General features: G+C 33.4%; 1 protein-coding gene across 1 annotated transcript in view; it reads left to right on the forward strand.

Annotated features, from left to right (window-relative positions):
* Spata6 (spermatogenesis associated 6) overlaps positions 1-23,348 on the forward strand; it is a 126,387-nt gene extending 103,039 nt beyond the window's left edge. Inside the window, exons 10-11 of the mRNA XM_048816309.1 lie at positions 1,429-1,520; positions 11,562-23,348. Coding sequence (XP_048672266.1) covers positions 1,429-1,520; positions 11,562-11,742 — 273 coding nt within the window. The 3' untranslated portion in view covers positions 11,743-23,348. The remainder of the gene's footprint in view (positions 1-1,428; positions 1,521-11,561) is intronic.

A 23,348-nucleotide genomic window follows, 5' to 3' on the forward strand; every position in this document is an offset into this window, starting at 1 on the left:
AATCCACAAGAGTAATGTCTTTTGTTTCCTGAAGCAGAATTCCACTACATGATAACCTTGATCTAGATCTAAAGGGACAACACCTCTGCTCTCCATGAGTTTTTAGTGATTGTGTTCTTACTCTTAAGATAGCCATTCCTTTTGTTTCCTTTGTCATGTCTCTTATGCTTATTAGAGTCCTTTATGTTTTCTAGCTGTTAAAGAAAAATGCTCAAATCTTTTGGTTTACCAGACTGGATAAAAATACACAACATCTGCTTTTTTTAAATACTTTTTTTTTAAATGTAAATTTTTTTATTTCTATATTATAGTAGAATGCCTTACAATTCTTATTACGTGTATAGAGTACGATTTTTCATATCTCTGGTTGTATACATAGCGTATTCACATCAATTCATATCTTTATGCATGTACTTTGAAAATGTACTTCCTACATTTTCTTTGAAAATCATTGCATTCCACCATCATTCATTACCCTTTGGCCCCTCCCTTCCCCTCCAATCCCTCTGCTCTATCTAGAATTTGTCTATTCCTCCTATGCTCCAAGATCTAAAGGAACATTTGAAAATAAAAGGATAAATATATACCATTTGAGCACTAACTAAAAGATATTTTAACTATATTAAGAACAGACCAAAAAATGTTAATGGGTGTGGAAAACAGCAATAGAAATAAATGAAATTACTTCATAATGATAAAAATTAGAAGCTATAACAATCTAAATTTTTATGTATGTTTTCTGGGATTTTTAAGCTTCCCCTGTTACTTATTGCTCGCATTTTTACAGTAAATAATGTTTTTGCAGTTTCATGACATCAGCAAAATTTTTAAATAATTTTTTCATCATAATCTGTTTTTAGCTCTTTTCTTACATATGTGAATGGACTCCTTCTTAATACAAATATTTATTTGTGCTTACTAGTTGCTCTTGTTATCAGTTCTCTTCATTTCTGTTCTTGTTTGACCAAGGAGCCAAGGGTATTGGCTAAGTAGTTGATACAGATACTTGATATTAGATTATATAAAATTATCATAGGTACTTTCAAAGCAGTCTCTCAGAATTCTGTTTCTTATGCCCTTAACTTAGAAGAATAGGCTGCCTGTACAAGGAGGGGAAGACATATATATTCATTTCAATTAACTTGCCTTTCATTTTTGCCATTACTTATTTCTAATTGCATTTTGGCTTATGATTAACAATTATAAGTCATTTTCTTTGAAAGTCACAGCTACGTGCTTACATCTATGTTTTCTCAAACACTCATGCCTCAGAAGGCAAGTGCAATCATTTTGGAGTTCACATAACAATAGATAAAAAACATACTTTTATTTTCCATAATGGAGAAGAAGAGCCTTTCCCAAAGAAACATAAGAATTATATTAAAAGCAATGAGAAATGAGTTGATGAAAATTTTTTTAATTTTTCAGGATGAGAGAGACCCAGAGAAAGACGAAGAGCTGGAGCTGAAAAGAGGGCTATTATACAGAGACTCTGCCTATGACAGTGACCCTGAATATAGGTATGGGCTTAGTTAATGCTGTGTATAAAGATCTTTCTTATAACTGATGTAAAAATAGCCTGTTTTTCTCATCTGCTGAATTTTTAAAAATTTTTGATTCAAAAGTGTAATTTTTTTTATTTTTTACTCTGTAAATTCCTATCACAATATTTTAATATGTATACATTACTGAAGGGGTTTTTTTGTTTGTTTTGTTTTGTTGGTACTGGAGATTGAGCTCAGGGGCACTCAACCCTGAGCCACATCTCCAGCCCTATTTTGTATTTTATTTAGAGACAGGGTGTCACTGAGTTCTTAGTGCCTTGCCATTGTTGAAGCTGGCTTTGAACTCATGATCCTCCTGCCTCAGCCTCCTGAGCCTCTGGGATTACAGGTGTTCGCCATGGCACCTGGCTGAAGTTTTTTAAATAAAATATATATACCTAATTTATGGTAATAATTTTTAACCTACACTTAATATTTATTTGACTGTACTGCAAGTTCACATATTTCATAATTTATTCTAACCTAAAAAAGGCTTTGTAATTTTAGAACATTACTAAATCTTTTCAAATAAATAAGAAAAAAAATCTGTTCTCTTAGATTAAAATTTCAAGAATGTTAGCAATAATATTTTTGCAAAGTTGTACTAGCATATTCCATGAGAACTTTCAAAAAAGTTGTCAATTGGCATAAAATTCTGTATTAAAATCTGAAAGTTAGGTGTGGTAGTACATGCTTGTAATCTCAGTAACTCAGGAGGCTGAGGCAGGAGGATCACAAGTTTGAGGCTAGCCTCAGCAACTTAGTGATACCCTGTCTCAAAATAAAAAAATAAAAAGATCTGGAGATGTAGCTCAGTGGTTAAGCATCCCTGCATTCAATCCCCAGTACCAAAATTAAAGCAAAACCAAACAAAAACTGTAAATTGTGGATGTATGCTGTCAAAGCATCATACTACTTATTACTATAGGGCTTTTACCTTCATAAGATTCCTCAAGAACAAATTTAAGAGCTCTAAATAGTAGAATGGGATTTTGTAACCAAATCGCTGATCTTTACCATCAGTAAATGAGGCTAGAACATCTATGAACATCTCCTTTTGCTCCTTACACCAGCATGAGTGTGACAACATTGCCAATAGTTTTATTGCCTCCCAAGCAAGAGGCAACCTGGGCCTCCCATCAAGGTATGTTTTATATTGTGGATGAATTGAAGGAGGAGCTATCCAAAGAGGAAAACTAAGGTTAAGAGAGCACATATCTTAAAAGAGGTTATCTTAAATTCTTTGTTCTTTTAGCTTTATTCCCTAGACTGTTATATGAATTACCTTCCCAATGTGGGGTGCTTAATCCATATAATTAATTATAATTTGGGTGAGGGGTGAGACTAGGAATGATACCGGAAAGGGTCTGATTTTCAAACTTTTGGATACATACTAATTGCTTGAGTTGTTTCTTAAAAATACTGATTTCTACCTCCCACCCTGTAGATTCTAGTTCCTGCATATAGATGAGATCTAAATGTATACATTTTAAGAAATACTATAGGTGATTCTAATACCATATTTTAAAAAGCAATGCTATTGATTTAAAATTTGCCATGAAAGTCAATATTGATTCTTTTTCTAGTTTATCAATGTTAATGACTAAGATTTTTAAATTTCCCAGGAACCTCATATGAGAGAGTAAAGCAGAATATCAGAAAAGTTCTGCTTATACATTTTTGAGATCACTTTATAATCCTTGCCACCTCTCTCATATGCAGTAGGAGGGAGTAGTCAGTCCTTTAAAATCTTTTATGAGTGCTTTTCTTTCATATTAGTGACCAAAATATTATTTGAGTTTTATTCACAAGTCATAGTGTATACTAGGCCAAGAATCTACTCTCATTTGATTTTCTCATATTAAAGATGAGAGAACCTACACTAATTACCCCATTGTTGAGGTTTCCAACAGCAAAAGTAAAGAGGGAATTTGGGTTTCAGCTTTTTAATTAGCCTTCTGCATGTGCCCATTGACAGTTGTTAAGAGGAAGTCTGTACGGACCTCTGGAATGAAGTGAGGAGCTCAGAATATTCCTTCCCCCAAAAGAAACAATAAAACTGACCAGAATTATCAAGAACAATTTTAAAACTTGGGAATTGACCAAAGACATGTAACAGATTGAGAAACATTTGTCTAGAAAATCTACTGAACCAAGGGAGTGTGGCATTTTAACTTAGAGATTTCATCCTCCCCCCGCAGCCACTGGCTCCCTAGCTCTGTGGCACAAAAGCACTTACTAAAGCAGTCAAGTTAAAAGACAAGGAAGTTTATATGGAGCCAAGTGCTGGGGCATGAGCAGAAGCAATAATGATCCTACTGGCAGTCAGGGAAGGCCTAGAGTCTTAATGCTTAGGACAAACAATAAAGATTCAGGAACCAGATAACCAAAGTGGGCCTTGATAAAGTTCTGCTTATTTCTGGTTGTTTGGAAGGTTATATGTATGCATAAATCTGTTATGATTGTAAGGGACTAGGAAGGGGCCTGGCAAGCCAATAATTCACAACTGAGTGTGAAGCCTGAGAAAGGCAGTAAATAAAATCCAGAACAAGCTTATAAACTGGATAAACTGAACATATTCTCCAAGCCACTTACAGATGCACTGACAAAAGATGGAAGCCTTATAGGTTTACAGGCTCTGACCAGTTGTTTCCTGGTCACTAAGCCATGCTAACCCAGGTGTAGTCCCTAAGAAGCCAGGCTTGCCGCCTATAATCTAAGCAGTTTGGGAAACTGAGGCAGGAGGATCATGAGTTCAAAGCCAGCCTCAGCAGCGGTGAGGTGCTAAGCAACTCAGTGAGATCTTGTCTCTAAATAAAAATACAAAATAGGGCTGGGGATGTGGCTCAGTGGATGAGTGACCCGGAGTTCAATCTCTGGTATCCACCCCCCTCCAAAAAAAACAAAAAAACAAATAGAAACAACTTTTTTTAAAGTAGCAAGGGACACCAGCAACTGTACAGGGAGAGAGAAATAAGAATACAGAGTATGAATCCAAGCAAATCTTTAAACAAGTAAAATAAAAGGTAATAATCTTGGCAGGGAAGTCAGAATCCAGAGTTGCTACAAATATGGTGGCACACGCCTCTAATCCCAGCAGCTCAGAAGGCTGAGACAGGAGGGTTCAAAGTCAGCCTTAGCAGCAGTGAAGTGCTAAACAACTCAGTGAGACCCTGTCTCTACATAATATACAAAATGGGGATGTGGCTCAGTGATTGTGTGCCCCTGAGTTCCATCCCCAATACCACCCCCCACCAAAAATGTCATTTTCAACAAAAATTTTGAGACATTTTAAGAAACATGAAAGTATGACCCATATTATATGAAAAATGAATTGTTAGAATCTGTATCTGAGGAGTCATCAATGTTGAATTCAGCAGATAAAGGCAACTGAGTTCAAGGAGCTAGAGGAAACCATGTTTAAAGAATTAAAAGTATAATGAAAATAATTTATCACATTGATCATATTAATTAAAAGAAATTATTTCTTTTATTTTTTTCTCAGTAAAAATATTTTGCTCATGATTTAACATTATCTTATACTCTAGATGTACATTATGGTCATCATCCACAGAATATAGCAGATACTCAGTGTTTTTTGCAGGAAAAGAAGAATGGGAAAATAGAGCATTTGTTATTTCATCTTCCAAGCATTGGATATTCATGATAATTGCCCCATGTCTGCCATCACCTTTGTGCATGAAACTCATTAGATAGACAGTTTTCTCAAAGAATCAATAAATGACTCCTTTTAATTCTGTGGGTTCTAGGTGGCTTGCAGAAGGAATCTACTACCTTTATGGGCTTGCTTCTCAATTTTGAGTTTTCTAGAAAATTTTTAGTCATTTGCTATGATAGCCTGCCAAGTTCCAGTTCCCTAGGATGCTCTTTTTTCTTTTCTTTTTAGTACATTCTACATATACTTCATATTTCCTCAGTTTTCAGAATATTTAAAGTTCTCTACATTGTTATGCATTCTTTGAGCATTAGCCCTAACTTTAAAGACAAACGTTGAGGTAATGTTTTATATAGATAGGAGTTGGCCACAAAGGAGAGAAAAATAATAATAATAGAATAGAATATGACTTTTTAGCAGTGTTGTTCATAAAATTTGCTATTGATAACAACTGCTTTCTATTTAGATGTGCATATTTTCCAGGATACTGATAGTAGGAATATGCTCAATATAACATTTTAGTTATAAAATTATAACAGAAACTCAACCTAAATAATTTAAATTTGGGCTTTATGCTTTTAAACAACACAGGATTGATTATAAATTTCATTGCTTCTACATTGGTCACTGTATGATCAATTTTATGACTCTACCAAGATGTCATAAATAAATAGCCAGAAAGCTATCATTAGTAAAATTCACAATGGAAAGTTGACTTTTATTTTAAGTGAGAAAATGTTGCTTAATTCTAATTTAAATTCATTAGATTTTGCATTTTCAAATCAACTATCATAAAGTCCTTTTTAAAAGTTCTTTTTATTAAATAATTAATGTTTAGTTTTTCTTTTTCTTTTTAAAAATATTTTGTCTAGAAAAATATATTGATATTTATAAATTTTTTTTCAAATTGTTATAAAAATTGTAGTTCAGAATCTAGAAAAGTTTCTTATGGTTAGAATAAACAAGTACTCATCTTTAAAAATAAAAATATAACCATTGTAATTAGAAAAATCTACTTAACGCCTGTACCTAGAAAGTATGAAAACATGTTCAGTTAATTAGTAGCCCCTTCAAAGAACATGAGTAGACAACAGATGGTTCTGAGACTACCAATTCTTACTATACAAATTTAATTTTTAAAATAGGGCATGAGAAAATAATAAAATTTTCATTAAGGATTATGATTTTTATGATTTTCATAAACAGAGCAAGTACTTATGGTCTTGTCTAAATGTTATTAGATCGGGGGACTGCTGACTAGATGATGACATGGGGGAAATGATAAGCAGCAGTCCAAGTTAGCTTTGGAGCCACGATTACGTTTTCCATGATATTATTTGCCAAACCTGGAATTATTTAATCTTTAATAGCTACTTTTAAGGAATTAAAAAATAAGTTCATTATTTTATTTAATTGGGTCAGGACATGAGAATACTCTGAAGTATTCTGGCTGTGCTCCACATGAGGTCAGTTTTATGGCTAGTTCTTTTTCCTTGAAGTATGGGAGGGAGTTCAGAAAAGAAGAAGGAAAACAAATGGAATATTCCCTGTGAACTTGATAACAATACTGAGTTTAACCTACATTAGTAAAACCAAAGGGATGAATTAAAATATTATGTGTTTAATGACCATGTGTCCTCTTAGATGCAAAGAAAAAATATTTGAAATTGAAGAAATTTTAGAGTAATATTAATTCAATTTTATTTATAGCAGAAATCCTTTTTATGTCTTGCCATTGTAGGCTTCTCATTCCTCTAGGATTGAATTCTCTTTTTGATTCTTGACAATTTTGATCTCTTCTAACTTCTATAGTAATACTTGGTATTTCATTATATGTCTTGATTCTGTTACAGTGTGTGATCCCTGAAATAATCTGTGTCATCTTGTCTATCTAGTGAATGCTTTGTCATTCTTTAGTTGTTCTCTCATCTGAGGTACTTCTATGACCTTAGGCATTTTGCATTTTCTCCTTTTTTGGTGTGTGTGTGTATGTGCCATGTTACACACACATATATCATACACACGGACATAATTTCTATTTGAAGTTATATTTTTTCAAATTTAAAATTTAAATTATGTATATGTAATATTACAAATTGAAATTGTGTACATATTTCAATAATTTGGGATTTGAAACTGCTCAGTTCCCATATTTCCCTGATCTTTGTTCTTTTTTGTCCTTTTTCTTAATAGAATAATTGTCATAATTTAATTGCATGACCATCATAATTTAATTGAGGTTTTTCTGTTGAAGTAGCAATCACAAGTTACTGAAAAATTTACTGTCTTTAACCAAATGATAATATTGTCCCTGCTTTGTAGATAATTATTTTATAGAATACAGTCCTGATGCAGTATTTTGTAGGAATTTTTAGTAGGAACTTCCCTAAATGCTTTACATAAATGAGTACTGGAGATCTTCTTGGTAAAATAGATACTTGTAGTCAGCCTATTTCTACAATAATGTTACTTATTCATTTTAAACTTATGAATACACCCAGTAATACTATCAGAATTGATTCAACGTGTTTAGAATTCATTAGAGAGAAAATGCTTCCAAGTCTGGAAGTAAATATTATGCTTACAATTCTTACTGTCCTTGTTTACATCAAGCCATAGACTTACATATTAGGACCCTGTCTGCATTTATAACATCATTTTGCAATTCAGACTTTCAGGTTGAATCACTTCTCATGTTTTCTCCAGAAAGCCACAGTACTGCTTACAAAATTGCAAAATTTTGAAATTTTAAGTAAAAATAAACTTCCTGCCAAATTTTTCCAGACCAAGGAACATTAGAATTATCTATTCTGTCCACTTTAGCTCTTCTTCACAGAACTTTTTCAGAATCACATTTGATCCTAAAGGACTTTATGAATTTTATTTCTTCATTACAAGCCACTAAGATAATATTTTAAAGCAACTTTGAGACATTTATTGTCTAATGCAACCAAAGCAATAGTAAATCTGTGTCTGATCACAATATAGTACTTTATGAAATGTGTTAAGAGCTCGATTTACAAACTGGGAAGAACCCATACCATGATTTTAAAAGTTGGTAGTCTTTATATTATCTTTCAGAGAGTTGGGAAGTGTGGTATATATGAAAAAAATCGAAATTCAGTTGATTAGGTTTATTAGGTTATAATTAGCCTGAAAACTAAAATCAACAACAACAAACAAATAAACCAACCATAGTTTGGAGAAGTACATTGTTAGTTGGTGATTGTGAACAACAGACAGCAAGACAGGAATGAATCTGCCTTTTGTGAAATAGTAATTAACCACTTACAGAAGACAAACACAAACAGAAAACAAATAAATAAACAAAACAACACATGAGACTCCTAAGGATGAGGGACAGAGGCTTTCTAGAAATTAGGTTGGCCAATATATTTGCAGAGGTATGAGGTATATGCAGATATATCTCATAATGTGTGTGTGATTCTCTTATACTGTAAATCAAATTATTAAAGTGTTTTAAGTGACAACAGCAATTAGACCTGGAGAGAAATTGTATGAAAGAAATTATGTTCAATTGTCTACATTGTTTTTTGTGCACAGATAATGAAAAACATATGCTGCTTATCTCAAAGCATTAGCATTGAGACATGGCTAAGGTCTTTTGGAAATTGTAAAGATTATTGATATTATTTGAAACTGAATGAATATGTATTATTATAATCATGTTTTAAAATACTTTTAATAATCTAGAGATGCTCTCATTTTCAAAATTATCCAGTGTGAAAGAAGTGGTACCAAATGTAAAGAAAACTCACTAGTAAATACTAGAAAATGTATGGAGGAATTCCATTCTAGCAAAGTATTGAGAAGTAAAGAGACCTATTGTCATGGTATATGAAAGTAAAGTTTTTCAGACTTTTTATTGTGAAATATAAGCAATAGCAGAGGAATATTCTTAAGTTTCATGTATTCTTAACAACAATAAAATGGATATTCATGATCTAGCTTAAGAAGTGGAAAATAACTCATAATTTTGAAGCCATATGTCCCTCAAAAGTTTCATCTCTTTCCACAGATATAAATGCTACTATGAATTTTCTGTTAATCTTGCTCTTATTCATTTTTATTGATTTTTTAAAAAATAAATGACAGTGGAATGCATTACAATTCTTATTACACATATACAGTAAAACTTTTTCATATCTGTGCTTGTATATAAAGTATGTTGACACCAATTCGTGTCTTCATACATGTACTTTGGATAATGATGTCCATCACATTCCACCAACATTTCTAACCCCATGCCCGCTCCCTTTCCCTCTCACCCCTTGGCCCTATCTAGGATTCATCTATTCCTCCCATGCTCCCCCTCCCTACCCTACTATGAGTCAGCCTCCTTATATCAGAGAAAACATTCAGCATTTGTTTTTTGGCGGGGATTGGCTAAATTCACTTAGCATTATCTTCTTCAACACCATCCATTTACCTGCAAATGCCATGATTTTATTCTCTTTTATTGCTGAGTAAAATTCCATTGTGTATATATATGCCACATTTTTTTTATCCATTCATCCACTGAAGGGCATCTAGGTTGGCTCCACAGTTTAGCTATTGTGAATTGTGCTGCTATTATAAACATTGATGTGGCTGTGTCATATTCTTCTTTAGAGTTATACCACACATGTATCCCATCCAAAAGTGATTATGTATTTAATTGTCCTTGTTTCCAACCTTACATAAGTGTGATTATAACTATGTGTAGTATTCACAGCTTGCTTTTTTCCTACTTGTTTTTCATTTTCAAACACAATTATTCATGCAGCTGTAAGTCATTAACGTTTCCTGCTGTATCCTCTGCTATTGTATAGGACAATATCTGTGCTGTGTATGTGCCATTGCATAGGACACAAATCACATTTTTATTTATCTGTTCTAATGTAGATATTTAGGTTGTTCCCAACATTGTTATTATGAATATGTTTATACATACATACTGTTACGCATGTGTAAAGATTTTTCTGGGTATTAGGAATAGAATTAATGGGTTAAAGTTGCATAATCCCTCTAACTGGGTCATGCCAAACTTTACACAAAGTTGATGTGTAAATATTTCCATTATTCTACATCCTCAATTGACAGTGTCAGGGTTTAAGGGTGATCATGTGGATATTCCATACCTTTTTGTGTCATCATTTTTGTTATGTACAATGAAGACTGACATCAAGCCAAATAAATTCTCTTTACAGATAAAGAGCTCCAAGAATTCCTATTTTGCCACAGACAATGGCAATAATATTACAGAACTGATAAGTCAGGGGAAGAAATTGGTTTCATGAAGTAAGATCTAAGTATATGAAGAAAGTGTCACATTTAATGGTCAAGAAATACAGTTCCATATGACACAAATGTCATAATCTCTAACAGACTTGAGTGGTCTAATCTATAATAAGTATTTCACTTGTTGAAGTAGATTGATTTCATTTATTTAAAAAAATTCAAATTCTCTGAAGAAATTGATGTTTTATCTATAGCAAATTATGTTAAAGCCAGAAATTAATGTTCATGACAGTAGAATTTTAACTTCAGTATCTTCAACAAATATTATCAAAAAATATTACCAACCCATCAAAGAATATTACACCTAACCTAGTCCTGATATATTTCATTAGTTACATATCTGTTCTTTTTAGTTTTTTTTCCAGATGCTTAAAACTGTAGTAGATCCCTGTTACTTCAAAGTCAGACTCTTCTGTGTTATTTTTATTTTTCATAAGTGTTTCATCTTCAGTCTACGTTTCTCCATCTTCCTGAGGGTAATAGCAGTGTGGCGTAGTAGAAAAGCTCTGGAGCCACAGACCTATCTCCTTTCTCATCTGTCACTTTCTAGCTGAGTGCTCTTAGGCAAATCATTTAACCTCACTTAACTTTAAAAATTAAAAATTTATATATATAAATTATATATATGTAAAAATATAGCTGAGAAAACTGAGACTCTAGACAGTTAAATGAATTTCCCAAGGTCCCAAAGTTCCAGACTGACTTTAAAAGGCTATTCTCATACTGGTCATACCAGACCATCTGTGTGCTGCTTTTACCAAGCCATACCTGTTTTCTGAATTCCTTTTTAACAACATGAAATTTTCATTTATTGTTTTGTAACTGTTTCACACAAATAGTTCTGTTTCTCCTTTTAGAGAGTCAGTATTTGATGCAGAGCCTTTAGCGTATTTTATTTTTCACAGTCCTCCTCCCCACCCCTGCCAAGTATCACACTCCCATAAAAAAAGTGTTAGGTTTAAATAGTACTACCTCTAATTTACTTTTACCATTGTTTTAAACCTTTTGGTTTCACTGTTGTTTATATCCTTTTTTTATAGCTCATATCCGCGGCCACATGGCTCTCTCCATTTGGATGATGGTGAATACTGGTCCAGGGCAGCCTCTTACAATAAGGGAAAATCCCACCGACCCGTCTTTGAGAACAGCATGGACAAGATGTACAGGAACTTATACAAAAAGGCCTGTAGTTCTGTTTCTCATACACAGGAAAGCTTCTGAGACCATCCATGATAAACTGTGTGAATGTCCGTGTCAACCTCTCAATGAAATCGTTTGATGTGATCGATATCTGTATTCATTTTTTTTTAAAAACAGGTGGTTCATTGAGTAAAATAGTTAACACTGAATCAAGTTTATTACTTCAAATGGTGCATTTTCATAAACAAGCCTTTTTTATTGCAGGAGATTGTGCTGTTTCAGATGTCAGAGCTATGCCACACAATCACAACTTCAATCTCTGAGAGCATGCTTCTCACATATATCTCATATCAACATCTACAAATTGAACAGTTTCTTTCTAGAAATGTTCTTCTGCCCTAATCACCTTGTATTTTTCTTTTATTTTTAATTAATATTAACTTAGAAATGAACAGAAAGATATACTATATAAAATGAATTTCCCAAGAATTTAAACCCTGTTTTAACTGATAGTTTCTACTTTTCTTCTAGGTATATTTCTTAGCTCATAAGAAATAGCTTTTTTAATATTCATTTTTTTATTTGTTCTTTTTAGTTATACATGACAGTAGAAAGCTTATATAATCATTTTCTTCCTCTTTTCTTTAGTTCTTCTTTAGAAGAACTACTTTATAAGATACCTAAAATGTGTAAGATTAGACATAGCAGCGGCCATGTATAAACCGTGAATAACTAATTTTTAAGATAGAATGCTTTGCACAATTTTCTTCAAGGGCCATGCCTTTTGATGCAAGTAGAATCAGAAAATAGCCTATATCATCAAGTATGTAGAAACTCAGTAAAAATAGGGACTTGTAATTTAAACTCTTTGGCATTTTGAAGCAGCCTCACTTTATTGGACACTTGGAACCATAGGGAAATAAAATAATATGGCAGAGTGCTTTTTAGTTAGGCACTCAAAATTTTATTGGTTGAATAATAAAATGAGCTCCTCGTTTCCCATCCAACACATAACCTATGAATCCAGTGACACTTTGAAGATATGAAACAAAAGTCAGTTGCCAAATTCACCAGAGAGTGAATGAAGGGAAAGCAAAGTGTTTGAAATAAGTAAAATTTATTTACAAGCTTGAAGAGTTGACTACAAGATATTTTCTCATTGACTATCATTGGTTAAGTCCACAGTTGTGATTTAAAGAGAAAAAGAAATGACTTGCAGTCTACTGAAATTAAAATTAAAATGGGAAATTGGATAACTTTGTGTTAGGAAACAATATACATGTGTTATCTAATAATAGAACTTTTAACTTCAGGTTAAGAATGTTTTAGTATAGCAATCTGTGATATATAGAAAAGGGCATGGCAATATGAGCTGGAGTCCTAGGCTTTCTCCCATCCCTGCCATTTTCTAGTTGAATCTCTTTAATTCTCTAGTCCTTAGTTTCCTCAGCTGTCAAATAAAGGGAATGGTATGGCTGTTAAACCATGTTCTGTGGACCCAGACCATGTTCTAAGAGATGTTTATAGGAATGTAGATATAATTTTTTATTGGTCATGTAAGTTTCATGAAAGTTGGTTTGACACACACATGTGGGTGCATGTGTATGTGTCTTATTGAGTCCTACGTAGAATGGCAGGAATGAAAATGGATGCTATTAATGTGTGGGGGCAGCACTTATAAACTGGGGCTGTTAGCCAAGTTAGGTCCTAGGGTCTCCATAATCATACTGAAAACTACCATGTGGGAGACTTTAAGAAATTCTGGATAAACCTTTTACAGTATCTAGTAGAAAGTCTGACCCATAATTGATGCTTCTTAAATATTTATTGAATTAACCCAGAATTTCCTAACCTAAATTGAGCATATAACAATGTTGTTACAGCCACTACTCCCTGTTTCCCCAACTCCCCATTGCTCCACCCCAAGTGCTCTTATCTGGTACATTATCTGGTACATCATCCAACTGATGAAATGCTAACACTACACAAATACTGAGTTACCCTCTGGCTGTAGGTTAAATAATGTTTTGTACAACAAGCTTTTGAATTTTAGCATTGAATAATGAATGCTCTTTTTAGAAAAGCATATCCTCAGTGGAAATTAGTGTTTTTTTGGGAAAAGATGAAAAGTTCTTCTGTTTTAAAAGTTGCTGTTTAATGAAAATAACAAATTTGTATATCAAAGACAATATTATATACTATCACAGAAAATCTTCTGAATAAGTAACATGAAAATTACTTATTGTGCCTATGTCTGCTATCAGCTAAGAGCCACAAAAAGTAGAACTCAAAGAAAATTTAGAAACTGATGACCATCTTCCTATGGATTAAATTTGGCATATCTATAAAGAATGGGAGCATATTCTTAGATATACAGCATCTTTGCTGCATCTGATTATTTTCCATTTCCTAATGGAAGGATTGGTCTTTGTTGTTCTATTACTCTCACTTATTGTGTATTGTAGTGTTTTTAAATAGTAAAACCTTCAAGTACTAATATAGTTGTATTTTCTCATTCATAGAAGCAAAAGGTACAATTGTTTATTCCTATCCTTTATTTCCCATAAATGTGATAATAATCATTGGGCTTACTATGAAATATAAGTAAGATTGTTTTCTTCCTTTTATATATTTTCTTCTTTAAATAGAAAGGGAATTTTAGGAAAGAAAATGTTTAATTTAGCCAAGAAATGACGACATACCATTGGGAGAATCTTCCCTGGTTCTACTACTAGTTATGGTACTCCAAAATCATTTATCCTTCTTGAAACTCAGTTTTGTCACATATAAAGCATTGAAATGATTAATTTAAAATAATAATTTTAGCAGTCTAACATTTATATAATTGTACAATTGATTAATGTGTATGATCAGGAAGTCCTAGGCAGTGTAGTTGTGATTTGATTTCAAAGATTAAGCTCCTGATTAAAAACTAGGAGCAAGTAGAGAATCATTGTGTTTACTTGCTAATAATAGCTTTATTAAGATATAATTAGCTCTCAAAGTACATAATTAAGTAGTTTTTGCTATTTTCACAGAATTATGCAAACATAACTACTAGCTAATTACAAAATATCATCCCCCCCAAAAAAAATCCTTTAACAATTTGCAATTACTTTCCAATACCCTGTCCCCTCAACTCTTGGAAAACACTAATCTGCTTTCTGTCTCTCTACCTATTATGGACATTTCCTATAAATGGAAGCATATAATATGTGACCTATTGTGTCTACATTCTTTCACTTAGGATGTTTTCAGGGTTCATAAAAATATAACATGTTTCATTATTTAATTTATTTTTATTAGTAAATAATTCATTGTATGAATGTACCATGTTTTGTTTATCTATTCAGTTGATAAGACATTTGGGGAATTTTCACTTTGGGCTCATTATGAAATTTGCTATGAATATTATATTCAATTTTTTTTCCCAGGAAAATGCCAGTTTATTGAATATATTACACACATTGTCATTTTTGTTCCTTGTGATGACACTGAATGTGTTAGTACATGTGCTCTGATGAGGAAACTAAAAGCCAGAGGCAAGCTCATGAGTGGCTAAGCCAGGACTTGCATCCAGATCTTCTGGACCCAAAGCTCATGCTGATTAGATGACCTGGTGATGGGAAGAGGGAAATAAGGGTGGTTTCCCCAAAAGTATAACCAGAAAGTGTCATTAGCTTTATCATAACACCTCCTATGACCCAAATTTGATTCTTTTTTTTTTAAATTTTTTATTGTTGGCTGTTCAAAACATTACATAGTTCTTGATATATCATATTTCACACTTTGATTCAAGTGGGTTATGAGCTCCCATTTTTACCCCATATACAGATTGCAGAATCACATCAGTTACACATCCATTGATTTACATATTGCCATACTAGTGTCTGTTGTGTTCTGCTGCCTTTCCTATCCTCAATTTTTGTGTGGACATATTGTTTCATTTCTTGTGAGTACATACCTAGAAGTTGAATTTCTGTGTCATATGGACTTATGACATTCCAAGGTGGCCTACCTTTAAGAGGACCCCAGTAGCCTTTGACTCAGAGGACCTCAAAAGCCTTCTCTTGGATCATCCATGGCTTTTGTTTATGACAGCCTGTGGTTTTTGCCTTCATGGATCCAGGTGCCTGAGCTACTACCTACCCCAATAGGAGATGCTTCAGCCAGTGTCACTGTGGACATACTGACACTGGTTTCCAGTACAGTTACTGCATATAACTGGCCCTGACCCCATTACCCATACCAATTTTAACTACCTTGTATGCCTGTGACAAGTTCTTGTTACTGAAGGCATGCACTCAGTTGGCCCTGGCTTTTGCCATAGTATATACAAGCACTGCTGGTTTGTATCACTGTATGCTTGCCTTCTTCCAGCCCTCAACAGCATATGTACTTGCTATTGATACACTGCTGGTTTGTACCACTATACATGTTCCAGCTCATAGCCACCTTTCACTGCTCCACTACTGGCTCTAGCTTTTGCAAACATATGTACTCACATCATCAGCTCTGGCCTTTCCCTATGTGGGTGCACTCATCATTGGCCTCAAAAGCCCCAAGGACCCCCAACAACCCCTGTGGATACCATAGAACCCTACAGTATTCACTGCTGAGGACCACACTGGTGGTCAGTGTTTTAGACCTCAGCTGCCTGAGCTATTGTGCCACTTATCCTACCCTCCTGCAGATCTGAAGTTGTGGTGGCATGCCCCTTCATTTGGTTCTACATGTACCACTAGTCCCAGTGCCATGGCATGTTCATGCTCCTCCAAAGATAGTCTGTTAAATTTGATTTCTCCAAATTGATGACTCCAATGCAAGAGTACAGGGAAACATGATACCATCAAAAGTATACAATACATTTTAACTTACCTTAAACAAATGGAAGAAAGTGAAACATGAATTACCTGACAAAAATTCAAAATAATTATTTTAATGAAGCTCAGTAAGATAACAAGATAACACAGACTAACAAAAACAGGAAAACAAACCATGAACAAAATGTTGAGACGCCCAACAAAGAGAATAAAATACAACAAATTCTCAAGCTGAAGAATACAATGAACTAAAAAATGCACTAGAGAGCTTCAAGATCAGACTTAAACAGAAGAACTATTGAATTCAAAAATAGATTATTTAGTTGGAGGGAAAAATGAAAAGTATATAGTATTAATGGGACAGTGCAAATAACCAATACATGCATTATAAAAGGTTAAAAAGGAGATATAAAGGGGCAGCAGGCTTTTAAAGAAATAACTGAAACTTTTCAAACCTTGGAAGTAGACATCCAGACTCAAGAGAAATAGAAGACAAGACATCCAGAAGAGCCCAAAATGATTGAATAAAAAGATGTTTACAATGAAATGCATTACAATTAAACTGCCAAAATACAATGGACCTTTGTAAAAACTACCAGTGGATTTCTTAACAAACCTCGGAAGCCAGGATTCATATGATTAAAGCAGTGAAATAACTGAAAAGAAGTGTATCTTGAAAAGCTATCCTTTAAAAATGAATGGGTGATAAAATCTTTCCCAGACCAAAACGGAGGGTGTTTGTCCTACCTGCTTAAGGGAGTTCTTCAAGGAAAATATAAAGAATGCTAAATAGCAACTTGATAGAATATGAAAATATAAATCCCACAGATAAAATCAAATATAGAGTGAAATAGGAGATAATTTAACACTGTAATGGTGGTGTGCTAGTAATCTTTAATCCTAATATAGAGGTTAAAAAACAAGTATTGAGGGGCTGGGGATATAGCTCAGTTGGTAGAGTGCTTGCCTCACATTCACAAGGCCCTGGATTCAATCCCCAGTACCCTTACTCCCCCCCAAAAAAGAAATTGTGTGTGTGTGTAGACTAACTGTAATGACAAAAATTCAGTAAACAGTTCACTATACAAAAAAGCAAACTCTGATTTCAAAAACATGAAGTATATGTAGAAGAAGCTAAAATTGTTTTGTTTGTAATTGAACATAAGTTGTTAGCAAATTAAAATAGATGGCTACATACCAGAAGTTTCATACAATAAACCACAAAGGAAAAAAGTATAGATATACAAAAGATAGAGAAGGTAATCAAACCAAATTACTATGAAAAATAAGGAAGACAGGAATATAGGAATAAAATACTTGCAAATCAGAGAACAGGTTAATAAAATGGCAGTAGCAAGTTTTTATTTACCAGTCATTAACAGTAAATGTAAATGGATGAAACTTCCCAATAAAAAGACATATAATAAACAGATAAAAAAAACCAAAACCTAGCTGTATTCTGTCTGCAAGAGATATTTTGGGTATGAAAGCTGAAAGTGAAGGATGAAAGATTTTCCATCCAAGGGCTTACCAAAGACAACAGGAGCAGCTATACCTTTATCAGACAAAATGGACTTTAAGTCAAAAACTATAGAGACAATATTATTGTATAATGAAAGATTCAAGTCAATGGAAAAATATAACAATTATAAATCTATCTGCATCCAACATTAGAGCACCCTAAAGTATAAAGCATATATATTTGAATAAGAAAATTGACAACAAAATGATAATACTAGGAGGCCTAAAACACCTAGTTTAAAGTTGCTTTTCTGAAACAATAAATTGTCAAACCCTTAGAATAACTAAGAAAAAATAACTTTCAGATAAAATTAGGAGACATTACAATGGATGACAGAGAAATAAAAGATATCATAGTCTATTATACATTATATACCAAAAAATTTAGTAACCTATGTAAAAAGGATAAATTCAACCACTCAGAAACTAAAAGAGTTTCAAGACTGAATCAGGAAGAAATAACTTGACCAATTACAAGAAATTCAATTCTCCTTGAATTTCAACCAAGCCCAACATCCAATGGCTTCATGGGTGAATTGTTTCACATATGCAAGGAAAATTAACACTATTTCAAAACATGAAAGCTAAACACTCAAACTCATTTTGTGATACCAGCATCACCCTGATTCCAAAACCAAAAACACTACAAGAAACCTTAAATCTCTGATGAGCAAATATACAGAAACATTTGGTAAAATACTAGAAAATTAGTTCAGTAACACATTAAAAAGATCATATGTCAGAATCAAATGGTATTTAAGGATAAATACCATTTGATTCTGACATATGATCTCTGTATCCTTGGGATACAGAGATAGTTCAATATACAAAAATAACTGTGATATATAAAGAATGAAATACAAACCAAATGTTCATCCTAACAGATGCTGAAAGGCTTTGTCAAAATTCAATATCCTTTCATGATAAGGAATTTAATGAAATACCCATAGCTAGCATTTATATTACTCCAACTTCTGTTATTGTAAAAAAATACATGATATAATCAACTTTAAAAGAACACAGGTTTATTTTAGCTCACGATTTTGGAGGTTCCAGCTCATGATTGGCTCACTGCTTTGGGGTTTGGACATACATTATGGTGGGAAGTGTGCAGTGGGGCAAAGATGTTTACTTTGTGGCTCAGTTGTGAAAAAGAGACCAGAATATCAGTCTTTTTCAAGAGTATGATCCCAGTGACCTAAACTCTTTCACTAGATCCCACCTATTAAAGTTTCCACCACCACCCAAAAAGCACCATTCTGGGGAACAAACCTTTAAACACATGGGCCTTTGAGGGACTTAAGGTCCAAACTATAATTTATGGGAAAAAACTTGAAAATGTTTCTTCTGTGGTCTGGGGCATAGCAAGAGGCCCCCTTCACTGTGGTTCAACATATTATTGGAAGTTTTAGTCTGAATAATTAGGCAAAATTTTAAAGGGCACCCAAATTATAAAGGAGATGCAAAAGTATCTCTGCAGATGACACTATCATATTTATTAAAACCCTAAAGATCTACACAAAATCTGATAAAATTAATAAATTCAATTAAGCTTCAGGATACAAAATCATCACATAAAACTCAGTATCATTTACAGTCACTAACATTGAACTATCTGAAAGAAAAAATAAAACAATACCATGTAAGTTAGTTTTTAAAAAAAGGCTCTGGGATTAACCAAAGAAGTGAAAAATTGTACATGGAAATTTTGACACATTGATGAAATTTTAAAAGACTAATGTTGGAAGGATATACCATGTTTATGGACTAGGAACTTTTTTTTTTTTTTTTTGGTACCAAGGATTGAACTCATAGGCACTTAACCACTGAGCCACATCCCCAGCCCTTTTTTATATTTTATTTTGAGACAGGGTCTCACTGAGTTGCTTAGGGACTTGCTAAGTTGCTGAGGCTGGCTTTGAACTTAGGATCCTCCTGTACCAGCCAAACCACTGGGATTACAGGCATGTGCCACTGAGCCTGTCCGTGTTCATGGATTGGAATACAGTACTGTTAAATGCCTATACTACCCAAAGTCATCTCCATATGCAGTTTTTATTAAAATCCCACTGGCTTTTTTTATTTTTACAAAGCTGGAGAAAACAGTCTATTCATTTGGAACATAAAAGTCCTTAAATAGGCAAAGTCATTTTGAACAAGAATAAAGCTGGAGATATTAGTCTTTCTGACTTCAAATTATACTAAAAAATCTGTAGTAAATCACTGTGGCACTGACAAAAAAAAAAACAAAACCACAGATATAAACAAATAGAGGAAGGAGGCCAAAAGTAAAACCTTGCATATGTAGTCAAGTAATCTTTGGCAAGGGTGTCAATAATGCAAAATGTGGAATAATCTCTTTTAAAAATGATGTGCTAACTGGCCATTACCCAAAAGACAAAAGATACAAAGTGTTGTTGATGCAGAGAAAAGGGAACCTCTGTATACTGTTTGTGAGAATATACATAATCACTGTGGAAATCAGTTTGAAATTTTTCTCAGGAAATGAAGGATAAAATTACCATATGACCCAACAATCCCTCTTCAAGAGTTATAGCCAAAGAATTGAAATCGGGGTCACCAAGAGATATCTGCACTCCTATTTTTTCTTATAGCATTATTAAAAATAGCCATAATATGGAATCAACTTTTATATCTATCAACAGATGAATGAATAAAGAAAATTGTGTGTGTACAATGGAATACTACCCTGAATATTGATGGTAGGACAGGCATACTAGTCACCATTTAAAAGAGAAGGAAGTCTTGCCATTTGTTATGTGGATGAAGCTGGAAGACACTGTGTGAAGCAAATTCAGCAAAACAGAAAAAAAATCCTACATGATCTGACTTATATGGGAATCCAAAACAAACTCATAGGAGGAGGGGAGAGGATGATGGTGGTTGAGAGCCATTAGAGTACATAAGGAAATGAGGTGATGTTGGTCAAGGGGTATAAAGTTTCCACTGTGTACTGGACCTAATAGGTTTCTGAACTCAAGATTCAAGGAGCTTACCCTGAATATTGATGGTAGGACAGACAAGTTAAAAAAAACTGTTAATATATATGAATTGACTCAGTTTTGCATATTCTGTGTAAGCTCTTGTGTTATAGGTGCATTTCTTCATCTTTGTATCACCAGCACCATAAGTTAGGCATATCTTTATTATAGCACTTAGCAAACCAAATTATCAGTGACTCCCTTAACTCTTCCTGCTGGTCAGTGATGTCACACGTCATTTATCTCTGTATCCTATGGCTCATGGGAGATGTTCAATATTTGTTGAATGACTGCATTAAAAAATTCATGATGGGCCATTAAAAGCAATGCAAAGTCTAACTCTGTCCAGATATAAGAATTGAGATGTCCTGACTGATAACCCTTTACTATCAGCAAGTGCTTGCAGCCATGAGACAGAAGAAATGGAAAAGATAGTAGAAAAAACATGGTTTGTCCCATGGTGCTCAAGAAGAAAGCCATAGTTCCTCAATTCAATTAGTTAATGATTCTGTAGCATAGTTTTTCAAAAGTATATTCTTGAATTATTTTTTAAAAAGTATAATGGCTTGCTTTTTTGTCTGTCTGTCTAACCAAGATTCACAGAGCTTATTATATGAGTAGGACCACCTCCTAAACTGCTACTGCAAGAGATGATAAGTATAGTGTTAGGCAATAGATCAAGGAAGAAATTACGTACAGTTGTTCTGGGCACCTTATATTGCAATGGAATTTAAATCCCTTCTATGAAATGCAAATTTTTTAGTTCCCAAGAAGACCCTTAAAAATCATTTTTTCCCAATGTCTTATCTTTTGTAATTCACAAAGCAGTTCATTTTTGACTGAAGGATTGTATCTTCTAGCGCTCATACATAACCGTCCTAGAACTTGTGCTTATCTCTCTTAATTCATAAAAGGTATAATGTGAATATTGAAGTAAAATAGTCTCAATGAAATGCAATCTTTTATATATCTTAAATTTTAGTATATTGCATTCAAGCTGGGTTAAATAATGTACATGAGCCTGATGGAAGAGAATGTATTCTGCTTGGATTTGTATAGTGTTTGAATGTTTTCAGGTTTGTGGGGGAGTGAGAAAGTGCTTGTTTTTGTTTTAATCCCCATGCCTCTTCAGTATATATTTTTGAAGTTCTTAAACCAAGGGAATTAGACTAATATTCATTCAAGGCTGTAATCTGTACTTGGTGATTTGTATACCTTATCTGACTTGATTTTCACAACATGTCTATGACCTAGGGAAGTTATGTGAAATTTCAGTTTTACAGATGAGGAAACTCCTCAGCTTTAAACTACTGTAATTGGTCAGTGGTAAATAACAGCTAGTAAATGGTAATGTTGGACTTGAATCTAAATACAACTCTGCCTCTATAATAGGTAAGCAGTTTAAAAAAACTCCACTTGTTATAGTTCTTGTTTCAAAATGGTGGAGCTGATACCTCTTCAGAAAGAAGCTAAGTGGATTCAAATGAAAACTTAATGCATTAAAATGTAAGGACATTGCCTGAAGATGTATTTTAACTGATCCAAGATCTCATAGAGACCATAGTTAATGTATAGGATAGCTCCACATACAGGACTTTGGATATGGTTCCTTTAGATATCCTTCCTTTGGGTATGTTTCCCCAGCCATGTTCTTTAGTTGAGCAATGACAGAGTCAAGCCTCATTACATTTCTGTTAAAGTAAAAGTTTAAAGAAATTTCTGTGTTTATGATATAGTTCAGAAAGAAGATATTAGAAAAACCCTTAGTGAAAAACAATGTCTTGGAACATATATAATTGAATTGAAAACAAGTGCATCCTGGTAGTGATTTCTGCTTATCAATGAAGGTAATTAATTCTTCACTAATTTACTTGAGTTTTTTTTTGTTTTTTTAAGTGTAATTAGTGAGTTTTGCAAACAAAGAGTGGAGGAAATTTATGCATGTACGGTTTTTCAACTAATATATTCATATTTCCATTACCTGGGATTGAAAACAATGTTGCATAGTAGGAAAAAGTACTTCCAACTTTTCTGGACTTCATTTTTGTCTGTTTATGAAATAGGATATTAATAACTATTGCCCTTCATTCTTCAGAGAAGTAATAGGATTAAATGGGCAAGTATCTTTGACCATTCCCAGACATATAATCATAATACCTTGCTTTTATGAATGATCTGGGAAACTGAAGTCTGCAGCTTAGAGTGTTCCATACTGCCTAGAAGCAAAACTATGGACTCTAGAGCTGAACAGAATCACTGTTACCTTTTCTGTCACCTCTATGTTAAAGTGAACTTTTGTGAAGATGTTTCTCATTTGTAAGAATAAAAGCCATTTCATATA

Source organism: Marmota marmota, unplaced genomic scaffold, assembly GCF_001458135.2.
Source record: "Marmota marmota marmota unplaced genomic scaffold, marMar, whole genome shotgun sequence".
NCBI classification, from domain to species: domain Eukaryota; kingdom Metazoa; phylum Chordata; class Mammalia; order Rodentia; family Sciuridae; genus Marmota; species Marmota marmota.